The 13,880-nt window shown below is 34.5% G+C and overlaps 1 protein-coding gene across 7 annotated transcripts in view; it reads left to right on the forward strand.

The window, feature by feature from the left end:
* Positions 1-13,880, forward strand: part of Acaca (acetyl-CoA carboxylase alpha) — a 276,215-nt gene that overhangs the window by 99,216 nt on the left and 163,119 nt on the right. For all 7 annotated transcript variants that reach the window (XM_027950233.2, XM_071603724.1, XM_071603728.1 and 4 more), the window contains 5 exons: positions 3,917-4,026; positions 5,266-5,347; positions 6,272-6,370; positions 7,642-7,748; positions 11,163-11,273. In XM_027950233.2, coding sequence (XP_027806034.1) covers positions 3,917-4,026; positions 5,266-5,347; positions 6,272-6,370; positions 7,642-7,748; positions 11,163-11,273 — 509 coding nt within the window. The remainder of the gene's footprint in view (positions 1-3,916; positions 4,027-5,265; positions 5,348-6,271; positions 6,371-7,641; positions 7,749-11,162; positions 11,274-13,880) is intronic.

Raw genomic sequence — 13,880 nt, forward strand, 5'->3', positions numbered from 1 at the left:
AAAACTCCCAAATTTTTCTGAATGACATTTATTAGTATAAGACTATTTGGATAAATTGCTATATCATAGTGGCGCATGCCTGTAATCCCAGCGACTCTCAAGGCTGAAACAGAAGGATTGTGGATTCAAAGCCAGCCTCAGCAATAGTAAAGTGCCAAGCAAGTCAGTGAGACCCTGTCTCTAAATAAAATACAAAATAGGGCTGGGGATGTAGCTCAGTGGTTGAGTGTCCCTGAGTTCAATCCCCAGTACCCCCAAAATAAAATTTAAAAATTGCTATATTATTACTATGTAATAGTACTATCACAAATTTAGCAGCTGAAAACAACTAACATTTAGTATCTCATAGTTTGTATAAGTCAGAGTATGAGTCTGCATCTGTGGATCCAATAGGCTGCAGATAAAACATTTCAGAGGGCTGTTTCAAGTTCTCACAAGACTTTAGTCGGTTGTCAGCTGGGGTTAAGGTCTCATCTGAGGCAGAACTTGGAATGAATGTAGCTTCTGCCTCACGTGGTTGTTGTCAACATTCAGTTCTTTTGTTAGCTGTCAGGCTGAGGGCTTGAATGTCTGATTGTTGACTATAGTCCATTCTTGGCTCCCTGTCACATAGACCATCCCAGAATAACTTTTCACTTCCTCAAAGTCAGCAAGGGAGAGGATCTCCTAGTAAGATGGGTTATATTCTTATGTAATGTTCTCATGGAAGTGATAACTCATCACCTGAATCTATATTTTCTTGCCCAGAAGCAAGTCATAGATTCTTTCTGTGCCCAAGGGGAAGAGGTACATAAGCAAAAATCCGGGAGGTTGAGATCATAATAACTCCTTAGTATCTGTCTACCATGTTTGCTAAGGAAAATGTTGCCTGTAAAAGGAAATTGATAGCATGATATAATAGGAAAAAATACATTGTATATAGTCATAGAAAAAGGGTATAACAATATATACCAAAGCAATAATAGTCTTTTTCTCTAAAGGTAGAATTTTGAAGTTTTTATTTCTTTATTTTTCTGCTTTTTCCAACATTGTAACATGGAGTGTATTCTTTTTATACTTTTAAAAAGTTATTTAAAAAACAAAATGCTAGAAAGGACTGGTATTAAAGAAAGAGTTAGAATTATGGGTGATTTTTCCTTTTCCCCCTGACCTTTCTATTATGTTAATTATTGTTTAACAGCTTCATTGAGTATAATTTAGTGTTATTAGGTATGTGAGTTTTAACATATTTATACCATTGTGCAGTCATTGCTATAATCCAGTTTAAGATACAAATTACTTTTACGATTTAAAAAATTGTAAAAGGGAACTATAGATAGGAGAGGGGACTTCATCCTCTGAGACTGGATGGGAACAGGCAAAATTGACAGGTTAAGGATGGTAATACTTAACCCATTTGCATAGTTTAATTTCATGATAATTACTGGAAAAGACAGAAAGATGAATGATTAATGAAAACCATAGTAAGGAATTGAGTTTAGTCATCCCTCAGGTATGTAGGCGATTGGTGCTAATTCCAAAGACTGCAGATGTTCAAGTCCCTCATATAAAATAATATTTGCTTATGACCTAACCACATCTCCCCCTATATCTAGATTACCAATAACACCAAATACAGTGTAAATACTACGTAAATAGTAGTTATATTAATATCATTTAGGAATTAATGATAGGGAACAAAGTTTCTACTTTTCAGTACAGATGCAATTTTTCTTTTTCGCCAAAATGTTTTTATTTTCTTTTTGGTACTAGAATTGAGCCCAAGGATACTCTACCACTGAGCTACATTCCCAGCCCTCCAAAATGTTTTATCTGCAGCCCATTGTGGATCCACAGATGCAGAACCTGCAGATATGGAGTGCCCACTGTGGTCTGTTTGGGGGATAGTTTTTAATTATTTGTGAATATATTCTAGGATAACACCTGTAATTGTAGTTGTGGGGACGAGTAGACGATAGAGAGATACAGGTTATATAATTAGTATGAGCTTTCTTTTTCTATCTCCATAACCTTTTTTTCCTTAGTGTAATGACAGTAAGAAGTTTATTGGTGTAGAACTCTGAACTTTTGTTAGTTGGCAGCAACAGTACCTTTGCAGATTGTGTGTATTTGTGTAAAGGATATAGGTCAGCAATGTTTTTCTCTATCTAGGACTCTTGAAGTACAGAAAAGACTAAATCATAGTGGAAAAGTTGGATAGATTTGTCTACATAATTTAGTATTTAGCAAATAAAGAAAAAGTTGAAGACAAATTATAATCTGGAAAAACATTGGCAACAATGTAAGAAAAAGTTACTTTTCAATAGAAAATGAGCAAAAAACATGAACAGGTAGTCCATAAAAGAAGAAATAAGCCAGGTGCAGTAGTGTGTGCTTATAGTCCCAGCTATTTGGGGTGCAGAGGTATGAGGAATTACTTGAGCCCAGGAATTCAGGGCCAGCCTAGGCAACACAGCAAAACCATGTTTAAAAAAAAAAAAAAAGAAAGGAAGATTAAGGAAAAAGCAACAAACATGTGAAAAAGAGATTTGGAATCAGTGGTAACCAAATAAAGCAAATCAAAACAGTGGTATGTAGAGGTGTTTAAAAAAAAAAACTGCTAAAATTAAAAAGATTTTTCATAATATAGGTGGGGCAAATTGGCACCCATGTTACTAGCAAAAATCGAAAAATGTGAATAACCTTTGACTTAATAGTTTTACTTCTAGGAAATATCCTGAGGGCATAATTGGATAGCAGTATAAGGATATACATTATTTTAACATTTTCAAATTTCTAATAACCTATATTTTATCAATAATTTAGTATGTAAATGAATAATGGACTATTCAAATATTAATCATTAAAATATTAAATATTCAATATATGTACACATATAATTACATATATCTCTATGTCATTATGTGGATTGATATCACAATATATTGTTAAATTAGCTAACTGTGGTTACATGTATAACAGAATATGAACTGGTTATTTCTGAGATGAGATAAAGGGTGGTTTTGATTTTTAAAAATATGTCATTATATCCTGACATTATCTAAATTTTTAAGTAAATTTCCTGCTTCCTCTTCTATAATGAAAAAAGAATGAACTTATTTTAATTTTATGCAACCTATAGGACCCTATATCTTAATTTTAGTGGAATGTTGTTTTTAGTTGAATTTTTATAGAAGAAATTAAATTATTTTAATGTTAAGAACAAGATATAAGGAATGTTAATAAATATGGTAAAGATGAACTTTAAACAAGTTACTTAACAATTCCGAGCCAGAATTTCCTGTAAGGTGGGGTGCTAAAAATACTTATATATAGGATTGCTGAGAGAATTTGTATAAAAAGGACTTAATATTGTTCCTGGAAATGGTAGTTGCTCTGCTATAGTTTTTTTGCCAGTATCGGAATAGAGAGACGTTAGGGGACAAAACTAAAGAAAAATTTCTTTCAAATACTAACTGCCTCCAAATTCCAGATAAACCTTTTTCAGGCACTAATCAGATTCCTCTAACTAACCTTCCCTGTTTAGTTAATTAGCAAACCTTTCAAGTTCTATTCTCTTCCCATTCTGTACAGTAAGTACTACACTAGGGGAAGGACTTTCTTGTGGTACCATGCAAGTTGAAGGACTAGAACTTTTTCTTAGAATAGAGTAATTTTTACATGGGTCACTGACCGATTCAACCTTGATACAGAGCTTACAAAAACCCTCTAAAGTGAAATGTTTGAGAACTGCTGTTTTGAGTATGAGAGATTCCTAAGTGTATGACAAACTCAGAGCCTCCAATTAAATTGTCCCATTAATGCTGTTTGTTCTATGGTTATTTATGATAGTCCCTGTCTTTTACACAGTTTTGCTATACCATTACATTTTTGAAAACAAATTATGTATTTTGTATTTATTTGTTTACATTTTCAGAATACATTAAGATGGCGGATCACTATGTACCAGTGCCTGGAGGACCAAACAACAACAACTATGCAAATGTGGAATTAATTCTTGATATTGCCAAAAGGATCCCAGTACAAGTAAGAGAGTCTTTTAAAAGCAAATTTCTTTTATAATAAAAAACTTTTTTAAGAACTTTTTTTTACATATATACCAGGGATTGAACCCAGGGGTACTTAAATCATTGAGCTACATCCCCAGCCCTTTTTATTTTTTGAGATGGGGTCTTGCTGAGTTGTGTAGGACCTCACTAAGTTACTGAGACTGGGCACAAACTTGCAATTCTCCTGCTTCAGCCTCCCAAGTCACTGGGGTTATAGGTATGTATTACCAACGTGTGGCACTTTTATAAGAAAAAAATTAAAAAAAAATTTTTAGGTGTAGATGGATACAATATCTTTTATTATTTTATTTATTTTTTACATGGTGTTAAGGATCAAACCTAGTGCCTCAGCCATGCAAGGCAAGCTCTACACCACTGAGCTACCATCTCGGCTCATTAGAACTTTTAAAGAATTTTTTTATACAAAGAACTTTATTTATTTATTTATTTTTTTGGGGGGTAGTTGTAGATGGACAGCATGCGTTGAGGAACTTTTATATAAAGCATCTTTTTTGAAAATTCTTATGTACTTTGATATGGAATAACTAAAACAGACAAGGAGAGATGGAAAGAAGGGAATGTTTAAAAATAAACATAATACAAATAGAAAGTTTGCAAGGGTCTTTCAGAGACTTTGTTATTCTATACATTTCACCTTCAAGTCATCCCAAGTAAGTACAAGCTAAGAATATCCTATGCATTATGCTCAGCTTAGATTATGATGGTGTTTTAGAAGAAGATTGTTTCTACCTTATCATGTTGTGTTAGGAAATTTAGGGTAAATACCCGAATGCCCATTGAGGAAAAAATTCTAGGCTTATATGGAACAAAGATGGAATTGGGGTGGCCAAAGTAATTGAATATTTGAAATTGGTCATTATTTCTAGAAAAGGTTCTATAGAGCCTAGCTGAAAGGCTATGAATTGAGTTTCCTAAAGACCAACAAGACTAATTGGATTGTAATATCAATTTCAACTTGTTTTTTACCTCTTCAGAGGTTTTGTTACAATGGACTGCTTATTGTTGTTGTGTAAAAAGTTTGCCAACAATCAAGCATAGAACCTGAATTAAGCATAAGTCTGCTATAAAGCTATTGTACTTTTTGCAGTAGAGCTAATCTTAATAGAGAATAATGTAGTTTGTGGTTTTTGTTGTTATTGTTCTTTGTTTGTTTGGTATGAATTTTAAGAATGAATCATGTTGTGTTTTCTTGTAGGCAGTATGGGCTGGCTGGGGTCATGCTTCTGAGAACCCCAAGCTCCCGGAGCTTCTCTTAAAAAATGGCATCGCCTTCATGGGTAACCCTTTGTGATGTACTATTGTTCCTGTTTCCTTTTATTAATTTTGTCCATATTTTACTCTTATTTTCTTCTGTTTGACATGTACTCAGCCCTTTTGTTTTTTATTCAATCAGTGATGCTCAGAATAACCCTTTTTATTTCTTTATTCCCCATTCTTCATTTTTTACACCCTGCTTAGCTCATTTCATCCCGTTTGTGTTTTCTGTCCCTGAGTTCTTTTCCTTGAGGTATGAAAAAGACTGTGCTTTCCAAAGCACATTTTTAAAACGTTCCCACTAACCATAGAAAAACATGTGAAGGGAAGGACCCATTTTTGAATAGTGAAGAATGTGTGCCCTTAAATATGAATCAACAGCTTTGCATTTAAGAATATAGACTATATTCCTATGGATAAGAGGCATTTTCTTCCAGGAGAGGTTTTATGGCTCAAATAGTTTCTCTCTGTCTCAAGAGAATTTTCATAATACTTAATATGCTTTGTAAACATTATTGCAGATAGATCTCTACTTTGGGTTCACCTAAGACCGAAGATACTATAATGTATCAGATTTGAACCCCAAAACTTTACCATCTTTATTTTAGGATATAGGTTAATTTTTTTTCTTTTCTTTCTTTCTTTTTTTTGTTAATCAGTAAAGATGAATCATAAAAGATGATAAATTTGGTTTATTAGGAATTTAATCCAGCATGTATTTGTGTATATTGAGCTCTCACTGTGTGCAAAAAGCTTACTATATTAAATTCTCTAGAGGGTACAAACATGAGTCAAAAACATAGCAGTCCCCAAAATCAAATTTATGATCTCCATGACATGTAATGGGGATAGGGATAAGACAAATACAAAATAATTAAAATACTGGGCAAAATACATGTGCTATAAAAATGAGTCAAAAATGTTACATTTTTTTGTTTTGTTTTTAGGTCCTCCAAGCCAGGCCATGTGGGCTTTGGGGGATAAGATTGCATCTTCCATAGTGGCTCAAACTGCAGGTATCCCAACTCTTCCCTGGAGTGGCAGTGGTAAGAAATTGTTTCTTGGTTGGATTTTTGAAGTGCAGAAAAGCTTAGTAGATTATCTGGGACAATAGCAGGGGGCTTAGTTTGTTTAAAGTGTATTGGGGTTCTTGATAAGAAATATCTTGATATCTCCTAGCTTAATTCATCTGTCATGTATTTTTTGTCATGTCTTAGAAATTTAAACTTAGACGAGGTACACAGATGATAAATTGGTCTAGAATGATCTTGAGACTTAATTTGAAGAAACTCTGGGAAACACATGTTCTGGGATTCAAATCTATTCAGGGTAGGCTAGAATCTTCCTTAGAGGCTGGCTTCTTAAGTGTAATTATACTTTTGGACCATGTGGGCTGTGGCCTGGGTCCCCAGGAAAAACCTAAAGCCCTCTTACTCAAATGTTTACCTATCAGTGCTTTTCTGATGTCAGCCCATAATCTATGGGTGATTTGCTTTGCAAAATACCATTCAACCTCAGTTGCCCTTGATGCAGAAAATGAGGTCAATAGTCAACCTTTCTTTCACGCATGTAGAGAAAGAAATTTTTTTAAAAAATTATTCTTGACAAATCCCATAAACAGTGCCATGTAAATTATTATAGCTGATGACAAAACGAACTTCCCTTTTTTTAGTACTCACCCTCTTGGAGCAGACATACATTAAAACCTCTTTTAAATTGGAATGACCATTGTCTTGAGGCCAGGAGATTTGAACCCTTGTTATTCTGGCTCTCCGGGGGATTGCCGTATCCTCTCCAGACCTGCTAGGTCAAATAGTTTAAAATAAAAGCTTGAATTTGTTCTTGTTTGAATGGAGAGTCTATAGTGTTCCCCTTGTGGCTAAGTACAGGAACATTCAGGGAGCATGAAATCATGACTCTGCTGAGGCCAATAAAACTGCCATTTCCATTTCCAAGGCCTCATAAAGATTGAATTATTTCTCAGACCTCTGGCCCTAGAGCAGGCCTGAACACACAGATTGAAGGTATTGCCGGGTTGCTGTGAAAAGTCTGTTATGCTTTTTTGTTGTTTTTGCATTTTTATAAGTTGGTCCCCTTTAGCTCTCCTGGTTTCTTCCAGCATAAGAATCCAAATTGCCACCTCATGCTGTGGATACATACTGTTACCTACATGGACTGATCACAGTGTTATGTCCTTTTTTTTTTTCCTCACATCTACTTTCAATTTAGGATAAATATCATAGCATTTAAAGAATATGTAGCAGAAAACTGACATGAATTCTTATAGTTACTCTCTCAAGTCACTTGTCTATTGCAGGTCTTCGTGTGGACTGGCAGGAAAATGATTTTTCAAAACGTATCTTAAATGTTCCACAGGAACTGTATGAAAAAGGTTATGTGAAGGATGTGGATGATGGGCTGAAGGTGAGTTCCTAACTCCAGGGATTGATGCCTTTCAACTGATTGATTATAGTCACAAATATGGTTCATGGTGTGTATCCTTGTTGGTATGAGGGTTGTAAGACCAGGCTGTATAGTTTATAAAGTGTAGAGTGAGGAAATGACTTTAAACTTAAATTTAGATTAGTTTTAAGCATGCTATTCATTTGGACAGAACATTGCTTAGGCAATTAAATTGGTATTTTAAGGAAGTACTGTTTCTTCCTCATTCTACCACCTGTTAGATTGAGGGGAATCAGCAAGCCACACACTTCTTTTCTTCTTGAGTTCAGAACCAAGATAAAGTTTAGATGGCTAAGTCAGGTCAAAGTTTCAACTGTGTTACAATACACTTGATAAAAATGACTTCAGTGTGTAACAGCAATGAGATTTACAAACTAAATGCCAAATTTAACCAGGTTTACTGCCTCACTGGTAACTTGCAGTGCTGAATAACCTCGGGCTTCCTTCTATAGAGATGCCATTTTTATCATTTAGATTATTATATGGCTGAGAGCCGAACAAAAGCATATATTTGTGCAATGGACTTATCTCAAAAGGGAAGAGACTGAGCAGTGCATATTTAGTTCTCCTTCTAAATTGACCAGTCACATAATTTATGCTTTTTCCCTTGGGAAGGAGTGAGGGAGGGAGCCAAGAGAGGCTGTAAGTATTACTCTATTATCCTTTCACATAAGAAAGGTGAACCCAGGCAAAAGGAGAGAGATCCTTTCTCCAACCTTTTCTTTCCTTATAGTTCTCTCCAGTTTGTTCCTTATGAACTTTTTAGCTAAATGAAAGTATCAGTTATGCCTCTAGGTAGATGATGGAAGAGAGGCCATTTTAGAAAAGCACATTGCTTGAGTTTGACTTGTGAATTATAAATTCAAGAGGAATGCTAAATGTTCAATTAATTTTGCTCTGTTGTGTGCAGTTCAAGTTAAATATCCCATAATCTCCATAATAAGAAAAGTTACTATTTCTAATTGAATTACAAATGCTTTATTCTATTTGCTATAATTTGCAAAAGAATAGAAGTCCTTTTTTCTTTTTTTTCCCTGATTTTAAAATGTAAGCAGAATTTTCTTTTTCTTCTTCTTCTTCTTCTTTTTTTTTTTTGGTGGTGGTACATGGACAGCATGCCTTTATTTTATTTGTTTATTTTTATGTGGTGCTAAGGATTGAACCCAGTACCTCCCACATGCTAGGCAAGTGCTCTGCCACTGAGCTATAGCCCCAGACCTATAAGCAGAAATTTCTGGTAGAAAATTTGGAAAGCCAGAGATGATAATAAAACTACCCATAAAGCTACCATCCAAAGATAATGCCTATTAACATAATCATGTAATATCCATGTATTTTCTTCCAGCTTTTTGGTTAATTCATATATTTATATAATCTTTTTTTTTAAAGAGAGAGTGAGTGAGAGCGCGCACGTGAGAGAGAGAGAGAGAGAGAGAGAATTTTTCTTTTAATATTTATATTTTAGTTTTCGGCAGACACAACATCTTTGTTTGTATGTGGTGCTGAGGATCGAACCCGGGCCGCACGCATGCCAGGCGAGCGAGCTACTGCTTGAGCCACATCCCCAGCCCCATTTATATAATCTTTATTAATAAATCCCAATAATTAAAAAATTAGGGTCTTACAATATATATTGTTTGGTAATTCTGGTATTTTTTTCTACTTAATTTTATATATAAACATTTCCCCCATAGCATTAAAATTCTAAAATTCTGTGTATGTACACACACACTGTGTATCAGGGGTATTTTACCACTGAGCATCATCCTCGGCACTTTTTATTTTGAGGCAGGGTTTCTTGCTAAGTTGTTTATGGTTTTGCTTAGTTGCTGAGGCTGACTTTGAATTTGCAAACCTTCTGCCTCAGGCACATGATATTATAGCATGTGCCACCATACCCAACAAAATTATAATTATTTTGATATTGGGGATTGAACCTAGGAATGCTTTACCCAGCTCTTTTTTTTAATGTTTTATTTAGAGACAGGGTCTTGCTAAGTTGCTTATGGTCTCACTAAATTGCTGAGGCTGGCCTTGAACTTGTGATCCTCCTGTCTCAGCCTCCCAAGCCACTGAGATTAGGGGCATGCGCCACTGCGCCCAGCCTTGCCCAGCAAGATTCTAAAATATTTTTAATGGGTGAACTGTGGCTAGAACTTTCTTATATTTTTAACAGGCCTATCTTCTTATTGACTTCCTGTGGGATACCCTCTTCCCTTTCTAATGTCTTTTTAACATTTGTGCTATTTCGTTGATCACCTATCATTGAGTGATTTGAGTTAATCCCACTAATTCTCTTTATATCAGCATAGGAAAGAATAGAGCTAATTAAACTTTGGAAGAGATGGGTTTTTATCACTAATCTGACACAAAATTTAAAATGTTTTTTTTTTCTGATGATACAGTTTAGAGATATAATTTACATTACCTTCATAATGTAGCAAAACCTTAAAAGCCAAGAATAATTTTACAAAGGAATGACTTAGTTATATAAAGATTTTGGTTAACTTTCCCCCAATTAGCTTTTTGCCTAAACAGTACAATTCAGTTATCTTCTATATCATTACATATAAAAGTAACCTCATTCCTTCTGATAATTACATAGTATTCTACATAGTGTATGATATATCTAGTTTTAACTATTTCCTTATTTGATGGATAGATAATTTACTTTTCAAAAAATTTTTGAACTGTCACCTGATCAGCCTACTATAAATGTGAAAAGCACATTTAGAGCATGTGTTGAAAAATTAGTTTTCTAATTGTATTATTTTGAGATCTTGTTATTTATATTTTATAAAAAGTTGTATGAGAAAAAGTTTTTGAATACTTGAGAGTTCTGACTTAGTTTTTTTTAAATGTGTGGTTAGAAGCTATGCTGAGACATCAACTTATATTAAATACTTAAAAAAAAATTATGGGTAATGTGTAAATACCTGCATACTATAAGGAAGGTACTCCAACAATATATTTGATACAAATTCATTTCTACCCATCTTCCATTTATAGAATTCTGTGTATTCTAGAATTCATTTATTTGTATTTATATATATGGATATATTAATTTATATACAATCATACATAAATATATATTTCCATTTTGGTTTTGACTTCTATTATGGATTATCCTAGACTGAACCATATAAAATTGCCAATATTCCATTATTTTTTTAATCTACAAAAAGATTATTTCTTTTGGTTTAACCTAATACTACAAATATTATTCTGTTAGTTTTTCACCTTGGTATATCTTGAGGATCTTTCTATTTTAGTACTTCTAGATCTACTAAATAACTGTATTATTAAAGGAGAAAATGCCAGTTTTCTTCTACTCTACTAAATACTACTCTTCCATTTTCCTCTTTCTTCTTAAAGGCAGCAGAGGAAGTTGGATATCCAGTAATGATCAAGGCCTCAGAAGGAGGAGGAGGAAAGGGAATCAGAAAAGTCAACAATGCAGATGACTTCCCTAACCTCTTCAGACAGGTAGAGTGCAAGTTCTTTTTGTTTATTTGAGCTGACATGTACATCAGAGATACACAATTAAACAATACTGAAATTTGGATGTCCAAAAAATACTTAATTTTTATCTTTGCCTATATCTAATCTAGTCTTTCTCCCTAGCCTTCCACCTGCTTATTAACAGGGAAAATAAAGTTAGTGAAATGTCCAAATCAATTTAAGTTTTATTCATTTAGGTAATTCAAACAGTAGAGTTATTCTTTCTTATATAGGAAGGTAGTTCTTCCCTGCATGGCACATGTGACTCACAGTATCTCATAGTGACAAGGAAAAAAAAATCAGTGTCTTTCTGTATTTTTTACCCCTGGTCTGCTGACATAAATCAGCGTTAGGTATACTGATATGATATTTATCTAGTTGCTCCAACATTGGTCAGACCCAGACTTGCTCATTGGCTTTCCTTACTTCATTTCAAATTTTCTGCAGGCCCCTGTGTTTCTATCATGTGTCCCATGTATCCTGTTGGCCCCGCAGTCTGTGCCTTAGCCTGTGCTGTATGGCTGTCATATGCTCGGCACAGGATCCCTAAGACAGGCCAACATTATGTAGAACTGAGGGTGGCTCAGCAAAGCTCATCCTAGTGTCTCTCTGTCTTACCCTCTGCTTTGTAGTTAAGTTAGTGTGGCCATGGTTGTAGCAGCAACCAAAGGCATGGTATCTTTTTTGTTGGGGGTCGGATTTTGGGAACCAAGGATTGAACCCAGGGGCATTTAACCACTGAGCCACGTCCTCAGCTGCCCCCCTCCTTTTTTTTAATGTTTCATTTTGAGACAGGATAGTGCTAAGTTGCTTAGGGCCTCAGTAGGTTGCTGAGGCTGGCTTTGAACTTGTGATCCTCCTGCCTCAGCACCACCACACCTGGTGACATTGTTGTATCTTTTCAGAATCTTAAACCTTTGCTCTGCCCTCACAGTTAACCTCATGTACTTAACTTACCTCTTTTTCTCCCACTAATACCCAGAAAAGATGTCAGAAAAAAGGAAAATGGGGTACAAGTTTGGCCTTATCACTCTCTTAGCTTTCCACTTTTTCTTAGTTTTCCTAGCATCTTCTATATCGTACCATCTTTTATTATGTCCTTAATAATGTTTTCTTTGGTTTTGGGGGGCACTCTACCAGCTCTTTTTATTTTTTATTTTGAGACGGTGTCTTGCTAAGTTGTCCAGACTGGTCTTGACTTTGTGATTCTCTTGCCTCACTCAGCCTCTCCAATAGCTGTGAATATTGGTATCTGCTACCATTCTCGACCCTAGCAACCATTTATTTGCTTTCACTCCTCCTTTTTCAAAATCTTTCATCAGCAATTTTTTTTTGCTTCACTTTCAAGGGCTAAAGGGAGAAACTCTATGACCTGGGTCTTCCATGATTTGAACTAGATAAAGAAAATGGTAAAAATATTGTCTTACTGCATTATCTTATTTTGAGTGTAAGAAGTTGAATATTACCTCAGTTTTTTTCATTACATTCCTTCTATAAATTTTGATTTTAGAGATAGGTCACTGCTTCATGGAGTCTAGAGAGAAGGCCTTTGCTCTTAGAAACAAAACAGAAAACATGGTAATGGTAACTCCTATAAACACTTCAAAACTATTTATTATTGTGCAATTCAATGGTTGAAGAGTCTAGGACACTAAGGAGTGAGTCATTTTATGTGAAAATCCTTAAATTTTAATAATGGTTAGCTAAATAACTCAAACTAGTCCTCCCACTGAGAAGAAACTAAAAACCAAATGATTAAACAAACAAACTCTGTCTTAAGGCATTAAAGACCTTTCAAGACAGGGAAGAATTATGGGAGAAGAAGAAAAAGAGAGATGAACATGGAATTCAAGGCCACTCTTTCCATAAAGAAATATTCTAGAAGAAATAGCTGAAAAGCTAGAGTTTTCAACAGTCTTAAGAGACTAAAAGGCCAAAATATAGACTTCAGGGCTTGCTGAGAATGGGTGCCCAGGGAAAACTCCCACATTTTAGATTGAGGTTCTGAAGGACTATACCACAGGAGAAAGGATGAACTGGAAATAGACAAATCCTCTCAGGGACTAAATCTCAGATTCAAAGTACTCAACATTGATTCAAGCAATATGCTTTATGATTATTACTGCTCATAGCCACCACAGGAAGCAAATATGAATCTACTCCAGAGAAAGATAATACCCAGAATCTCAATTTTTTCTATTAATTTTTGTATGCTATATTAAGCCCCCAATTAAAAATAAGCAGTCATAAAATGCCATGATTGAAAATCAAGAAGAAAAGTCAATAGAAACAAAATCCACAGTGGATTTAAATATAAAATTAATCAGACAAGGGCTTTAAAGTAACTGTACTTAACATATCTGAGGAAATTAAAGATAAGATTGAGAATTTGGCAGAGAACTGAAAAACCATAAAGAAGAAACAAATTAAAATCCTAAAACTGAAAAGGCAATAACTAAAATTAAGAAGTCAGTATAGGAATTTAATAGCATATAGGTGCAGTTGAAAAGAGAATTAGTCACTGAAAAATAGATGAGAAGAAATCTTGGACTGAAGTATGAAGAGAGACAAAAGGATGAAAAATACAGAAAA

Source organism: Marmota flaviventris, chromosome 17 (genome assembly GCF_047511675.1).
Source record: "Marmota flaviventris isolate mMarFla1 chromosome 17, mMarFla1.hap1, whole genome shotgun sequence".
Classification (NCBI taxonomy): Eukaryota; Metazoa; Chordata; class Mammalia; order Rodentia; family Sciuridae; genus Marmota; species Marmota flaviventris.